Source organism: Capricornis sumatraensis, chromosome 10 (assembly GCF_032405125.1).
Source record: "Capricornis sumatraensis isolate serow.1 chromosome 10, serow.2, whole genome shotgun sequence".
NCBI lineage: Eukaryota > Metazoa > Chordata > Mammalia > Artiodactyla > Bovidae > Capricornis > Capricornis sumatraensis.
Window position 1 is genome coordinate 97,122,259 of NC_091078.1, and position 7,449 is coordinate 97,129,707.

At 50.4% G+C, this 7,449-nt stretch overlaps 1 protein-coding gene across 1 annotated transcript; it reads right to left on the bottom strand.

Moving 5' to 3' along the window:
- Positions 1 to 5,092: 5,092 nt before the first annotated feature.
- LOC138087016 (cathelicidin-3) lies at positions 5,093 to 7,091 on the bottom strand. Its single transcript, XM_068981781.1, has 4 exons — positions 6,894 to 7,091; positions 6,158 to 6,265; positions 5,933 to 6,004; positions 5,093 to 5,340 (listed from the first exon to the last, which is right to left on the bottom strand). Exons 1-4 carry the CDS (start codon positions 7,089 to 7,091, stop codon positions 5,164 to 5,166), a joined length of 555 nt encoding a protein of 184 aa, XP_068837882.1. The 3' UTR covers positions 5,093 to 5,163.
- Positions 7,092 to 7,449: the final 358 nt, after the last annotated feature.

Here is a 7,449-nt window from a genome sequence, read left to right on the forward strand (position 1 = left end):
ATGAGACCCACAGGCAAATCTTTCAATGAAGGCCACCTCCCCTCCCTAGGAAATGGCAGACCCAGTGGGTAGCCCAATCCTTCCACTGACCCAGCATGCTATCCACCTCTCAGGGACAACTGGAGGGAAATTTGGCCATCCCTTCTGCCCTCTGCAGGAAACAGGGAAGGAAGGTTGAGCATCAGGACCCTCTCTCTGCTAGCGTCTACTTCCTTCTTCCCACTGACCACTTCAGGTGAAGTGAGGAGATGGGGAGGCTAAGTCCTCCTGGAAACTCCTCAGCTAGCCTGAGGTTTCCCAGGCGCAGGGTTTGATGAAGCAGGTCAGCTGGCAGGAGGGCAGCACCATCCCACCCCCAGGTACTGGAGGGGGGGACATAAAACCAACAGAGGCTACACCAGCCACACTGTAGCCAGAGTACTTGGAGGGCATCGGGGTGACTGCTCAGAGTCAACCTTGAGCCCAGTGATTCCAAGGGCCTCAGCTGAGCTAAGCTCAGGCTCCAAATCTCACCACCACCAAGCACAGCAAACATCCTACCAGCTCCTCTCCACAGGATCTGGGACTGTGTGACAAGGTGACCTCGGCCTGGGTGGGGGCTGAGCGGGAAGGTGCCTGAGCTTTGCAGAAGAGAACCAGGCTCAGGGCCAGCCCCAGGCAGTGAAGACCATGGGGCATGGGTACCACTTTTGTGAGTGGGTTTTTACTGGGGACATGGGTATAGACAAGGCAGCTGGGGGCCCAGGTCAGACCTTCAGCAGAAAGACTGAGGGGCTGTTCTCTCCCCAAACAGGACCATGGATGCCTTGGGTACATCAGGAAAGCAAATGCTCTTTCATTCTTCTACCAGGACGAAGACTGCAAACCCTCAGGATCTCAGGGTCAGCCTCCTGGAGACCATGACCTTCAAGCAGGAAGTGAGCTGAGCCCATCCAGACAAAATGACCTTCTAGCAGGAAGTGAGCTGAGCCCATGCAGACATCAACTTCTGTGAGGATGGAGAAAGACAGGGCCCTTCACACGAAGCCCACACACTCCTACCCCTTTCCTGGGTGCCTCTGTGTTCCCTCCCAAATGACTGGCATGCCCTAGTGGAGGTCTTCCATCTGTCCATGGGTGCCCTGGGAAGGTAGAAACAGCCTTTCCAGAAACAAAAGATCTGTATATAGAAAACTATAAAACACTGGTGAAAAAAATCAAAGATGACACTAATAGGTGGAGAAATATACCATGTTCATGGGTCAGAAGAATCAATATAGTGAAAATTAGTATACTACCTGAAGCAATCTATAGGTTCAATGGAATCCCTATCAAGATACCAGCGGTACTTTTCAGAGAACTAGAACAAATAATTTCACAATTTGTATGGAAATACAAAAAACCTTGAATAGCCAAAGCAATCTTGAGAAAGAAGAATGGAACTGGAGGAATCAACCAGCCTGACTTCAGGCTATACTACAAAGCTACAATCATCAAGACAGTATAGTACTGGCACAAAGACAGAAACATAGATCAATGGAACAAAATAGAAAGCCCAGAGATAAATCCACGCACCTATAGATACCTTATTTTTGACAAAAGAGGCAAGAATATACAACGGGGAAAAGACAATCTCTTTAACAAGTGGTGCTGGGAAAACTGGTCAACCACATGTAAAAGAACGAAACTGGAACACTTTCTAACACCATACACAAAAATAAACTCAAAATGGATTAAAGATCTAAATGTAAGACCAGAAACTATAAAACTCCTAGAGGAAAACATAGGCAAAACACTCTCTGACATAAATCATAACAGGATCCTCTATGGAAATAAAAGCAAAAATAAACAAATGGGACCTAGTTAAACTTAAATGCTTTTGCACAACGAAGGAAACTATAAGCAAGGTGAAAAGACAGCCTTCAGAATGGGATAAAATAATAGCAAATGAAGCAACTGACAAAGAATTAATCTCAAAAATATGCAAGCGACTCCTGCAGCTCAATTCCAGAAAAATATGTGACCCAATCAAAAACTGGGCCCAAGAACTAAACAGATATTTCTCCAAAGAAGACATACAGATGGCTAAGAAACACATGAAAAAAATGCTCAATATCACTCATTATCAGAGAAATGCAAATCAAAATCACAATGAGGTACCATCTCACACCAGTCAGAATGGCTGCTATCAAAAAGTCTACAAACAGTAAATGCTGGAGAGCGTGTGGAGAAAAAGAAACCCTCTTACACTGCTGGTGGGAATGCAAACTAGGACAGCCACTATGGAGAATGATGTGGAGAGTCCTTAAAAAACTGGAAACAGAACTGCCACATAACCCAGCAGTCCCACTGCTGGGCATATACACCAAGGAAACCACAATTGAAAGAGACACGTATACTCCAGTGTTCATCGCAGCACTGTTTACAATAGCCAGGACATGGAAGCAACCTAGATGTCCATCGGCAGACGGATGGATAAGAAAGCTGTGGTACATATGCACAAAGGAATATCACTCAGCTATTAAAAAGAATGCATTTGAATCAGTTCTAATGAGGTGCATGAAACTGGAGCCTATTATACAGAACGAAGGAAGTCAGAAAGAAAAACACCAATACAGCATATTAAGGTATATGTATGGAATTTAGAAAGATGGTAATGATGACCCTATATAAGACACAGTGAAATTTAGAAAGATGGCAATGACGACCCTGTATGCAAGACAGGAAAAAAGACACAGCTGTGTATAACGGACTTTTGGACTCAGAGGGAGAGGGAGAGGGTGGGATGATTTGGGAGAATGGCATTCTATCATGTATACTATCATGTAAGAATTGAATCGCCAGTCTATGTCTGACGCAGGATACAGCATGCTTGGGGCTGGTGCATGGGGATGACCCACAGAGATGTTAAGGGGAGGGAGGTGGGAGGGGGGTTCATGTTTGGGAACACATGTAAGAATTAAAGATTTTAAAATTAAAAAATATATATATATAAAAAATAAATAAAATAAATAAAAAGGACACACACACACAAAAAAAGACACAGTGAAATCAGAGACACAGATGTAAAGAACAGACTTTTGGACTCTGTGGGAGAGGGAGAGGGTGGGTTGATTTGAGAGAATAGCATTGAAACATGTGTATTATCATATGTGAAAGAGACCACCAGTCCAGGTTCGATGCATGAGAAAGGGTGCTCGGGGCTGGTGCACTGGGATGACCCTGAGGGATGGGATGGGGAGCGAGGTAGGAGGGAGGTTCAGCATGGGGAACACCTGTATACCCATGGCTGATTCATGTGGATGTGTGGCAAAAACCACCACAATATTGTAAAGTAATTAGGCTCCAATAAAAATTAATAAATAAAAGGAAACAAACAAACAGACAGCCCTTCCAGTGGCTCTTCCCAGGTTTTGACATCTAGTGTGCGCTTTGGAAAATAAAGACATTGCTACTCAGTTTCATCAACAACGGCGGACTCCAAGTTGTGTGTTCTGGTACCAACTCTCTTCCCTGCAGTTCTCATTGCCTCAGCAGCACGGACAGGACCGGGTGGCACGGAGCTTGGGAGGCATCAACACACTGGCAGGAACGTCCACCATTTCAAAGCTACCAGGAGCTTAACAAGCAGCTAAAAAAAAATCCTGACCATTTTACAGTTGGCTCGGGCAAGCCTGTATCACCGGCACAGACACAACCGAGCCCTGCGTTTCCCTTTAGGGTTTCCTCCCACAGTGAGAAGTGATGTCGAGTGAGACACATGAACTTTCCTGAAATCAGCCCCTCCTACTCACCAAGAGGAGACAAACCTGACAGGTAACAAAGCACACCCTCTGTGAGATCCTGCCCTCTGTACCTCTGAGAGAAAGGAATCTGTGTCTTGACCCGGAAACAGACCTAAGACAAGTATTAGTGGAAGTAGTTTGTTTGGGAGGCAATTCCAGAAAGGTCCAGCAGGGATGTAGAGATGGGAGACAGGGCAGGACCTGAGTCAGAAGAGTACATTCACTGAAGAGGTCACTGAAGTGCACGGAACCTCAGACAGAGGTGTGATATGTCCGGGAGTGGGCTACTCCAAGGACTAAGGAAGAGGGGGTGTTTTTCTATCAAGTCCTCTCAATGGTTAGTTGAAGCTGCTCCCTGGATTCAAACTCACCAGTGCTTCCAGTCTGCCCCAGAACAAAGGTCAGCTAGAGAATGGGGAGTGGGCAGGACAGGAACAGTGTCTGAAACACCGGGGCAAACACATGTGACCTGTGTGTCGTTCTGAGTCTCTCACCCTCATGCAGAGCTCTTCACCCCAATGAGCAGGATGCTTCTATTTAATGGTGCAAATTTTTATACCAAGTGATCCTTAAGCACAAACCCACCACTGAAATCTGGGACCAGGTAAGGAAACAGAGATGTGTCTCGATGCCACAGGAAAAGGCAAAAGGAGTGGGCTTTTCCAGAGTTAAATTTGTCAAGGGCACGTGGGACATTCTGGACATTGAACTTTCCAGCTTAGCCCTGAGACTGAACTGTGACTCTGTGAGTGTTTAACAAGGTGAGAAGCCTGGCCCCTCATGGACTGTCAGCTCCATGAGAGCTGGAGCAGCATTCCCACCAGCACTGCACACACAGCAGGTCTCCGTACATCCTACTGGGTGTTGGAGGAGGAGGGCAGGGGTGGGTGAAGGGCTCGGGGGGGATCTGAGGGTGTAGACACTGTCCTGGAGTTCCTGAGGCTGCTGCCTCCCCCGTGCCCTCCTGGAAGGAACAGGGGCCTCACGCTTCTCTGTGTTCACAGGAGTGATCTCACACACACACAGAGACATACATGTGCATAGATACACACCCATGCACAGGCACACACACACACACACTCAAAGGAGGCCTCTCAGACTTAAGGACTCGGTCTCAGTAAGTGTTAAGAGGTGAGAAAATTGAAACTGAAGGTGGGGGAAAGTTGTCTTCACCAGAATTTATTTTTCACCATCCAGAAGTCTAGGCAAACAAGTCAAACCCTTAGGACCCTTCTGTGGACTCAGGATTCATCAAAATTCTTTAATGGGTGTGATGTCACCCAATCCTTCGCTGTTTTCCAGGAAACCTTGGAATGGGAGATGTCAGCAGGAATGGATGTGGGCTCGGCACTGGTCTTGGCCGCAGTGCTAACCTTGATGTTGGCCTTCCCAATGATTATCACACCCACCTTGGAATTGGCCTTGGCTGTGGCCTTGGAATTGGCCTTGGAGGTCGCCAAGGTAATGGTATTAGCCTTGGAATAGACCTTGGCTGTGGCCGAGGTAATGGTATTGGCCTTGGCCTTGGCCTTGGCAAACGTGGGCGCCGGGGACGAAGTCTCCTCACACTCTGAAGCTGTAAACCATGACAAAACAGATTTGTTGTGGGATTGTACAAGGGTCAAGACAAGATGCCTCACTTGACACCTGAACAGCCTTCTAACTGGGACACCATGAGTGTTGGACCCTGCTCACCCTCTGGCTGTTATCTTTGAAGCATATGATTGAATCCCTATATACAGACATCTAGGGAGAAACAGGTCCACAGCCAACATAAGGCTTCCAAGGGTCACAAGCCCATCCTAGCAAAGCTGGATTAGAGCAGGGGATTAGAGATCATTACTGAGTTGATTCCTCTCCACTTCAGCCCAGTCAGAATTCCCTGCAGGCCTTGTGAAAATACGAATGGCTGGGCCCCACCCCAGAGTCTGATTGAGGAGCTCTCAGACACGACAATCTGTCTCATGTCAGTTCCCGGGTGGGGACCGCATCAGAGAACCACTGCTCTAAGGGATGTAGAGCCAGGGCTGGTGACCTGGGACCTGGGGGAGAGAGGGGTGCAGGTAGGAGGGCCTTTCTCTACCCTGGATGGGGCAGCGGGTCATCGGTGCAAAGCATGCTCCACACTCTACCCCCTAGATCCTCCAAAACCAGAAGAGGCCACTCACCTCATTACAGTTTAGGTCAAACTCGTCATTGGACGGGTCCAGGCTGACTGTCCCCACACACTGTTTCACCAGCTGCAAGGGGAGCTCAAGGTCAAACTGGAACCCCCGGGCCGTAACCTCCCAGGCTCACCTCACCCCCTAGATGCTGGAAACCTTCCCGAAGTTTCCTGTTCAGCTCCCTGAGAAGCACTGATCCCAGCCCTCACTCCCCGCCCCCAGGCTCACCCCATTCTCCTTGAAGTCACACTGCTCCGCCGGCTGCTGGCTCATCCTGGGGCACACAGTCTCCTTCACCCTGAAGCTCACAGGCTTTCGAGCTCCCCGGTCCTCCACCTGGTCAACGATCAATGTGGGGAGACTGGGCTTGGCTCATGTTTCCTTCTCTCATCTGTCTCCCTGCTCCACACCCGGACAGCAACCTCTCCAGCCCCCTGTGTGTCCGGCCCTGGGCTTGGTGCTAGAGGCACAGGGGAGGGCACAGAGCCCGTGCCCGGCTTCACGGGCACACAGAGAGCAGGAGCGGCCCTCACAGCAGCGCTGCTGGCAGCGCCTCCCCTCAGAGGGGCCCAGGGAGGTCAGGGCCGCCTGCTGGGAGAGCCCTCGTCACTGGAGCCTCCAGGCTGACAGAGGCCCTCCTGGCAGGGAGACACCGAGGAGCAGGGAGGACATTAGCAGGGAAGTCACCTCACAGAGCCTGTGACCCCTCCATCCCTGGAGCTCCCAGAAGTCCAGGGAGCCTGAGCCAGGTGTGCAGGGCACCTGATGCCACAGCAGAGAGGCTAAGGCAGGAAGCCTGGTGCTGGGAGGGACCCCAGGTCTGGGAAGGTTTCCTGGAAGCGGTGGGAGCCCACCTAGAAGGAATAGTGCCTTCCTGGCAGGAGGACCAGCTTGAGCGAAGGGGCAACAGTGTGGCCAAGGCCGGCAGGAGAAGGGCCCGTCCCCAGCCCCCTCCCCAACTCACATCCTTGGGAGGCGGGTCTAGCTCCAGGAGGCGGTAGAGATTAACTTCTGAGGACTTCTCATTGAGCTGACCCACAGCACGAAGCACGGCCTCCCTGTAGCTGAGGGCCTGGGCGCTGGCCGAGGGCAGCAATAGTCCCAGCAGCAGGAGCCACAGCGAACACCGTCCCAGTGAGAGGCTGGCCCTCTGGGTCTCCATGGTCCCCGGTCAGCCTCCTCCCGCCTGAGGGATGCTTCTTATATGCTCAACCTGGGACTGATGCAAAGGTTCAACCAGGAACCTTCCCCATCCCTACCCTCCTCCCAGGGTGTGAGCTGGTCTTGCCACAGTCCTTGCTGTTGCCTCATGGGTTTTCTGGGCAGTGGGCAGGGAGGCCCCTGTGCAAGGTGAAGAAATGATTTCTCCATCTGTCTTAATACCTTGGCCTCTCTGGGGCACATGGGAAGTAAGGCTTGCTCAGGTGGGTTGTGCCCTCCAAGAGGGAAGGAGTACACCGTGTCTACATCCCCTCTGACCTCCCTCCACTCCTTCCAAGCTCCTCCCCCAGTCTCCTTTC

Bases quoted from the DNA above. Each gene is read 5' to 3' on its own strand.
- LOC138087016 (XM_068981781.1), bottom strand. From the start codon at position 7,091: ATGGAGACCCAGAGGGCCAGCCTCTCACTGGGACGGTGTTCGCTGTGG. The intron at 6,266-6,893 runs GTGAGTTGGGGA...ATCGTTGACCAG, and splicing joins TAGACCCGCCTCCCAAGGAT to GTGGAGGACCGGGGAGCTCG. The intron at 5,341-5,932 runs GTGAGTGGCCTC...CATGGTTTACAG, and splicing joins TTGACCTAAACTGTAATGAG to CTTCAGAGTGTGAGGAGACT.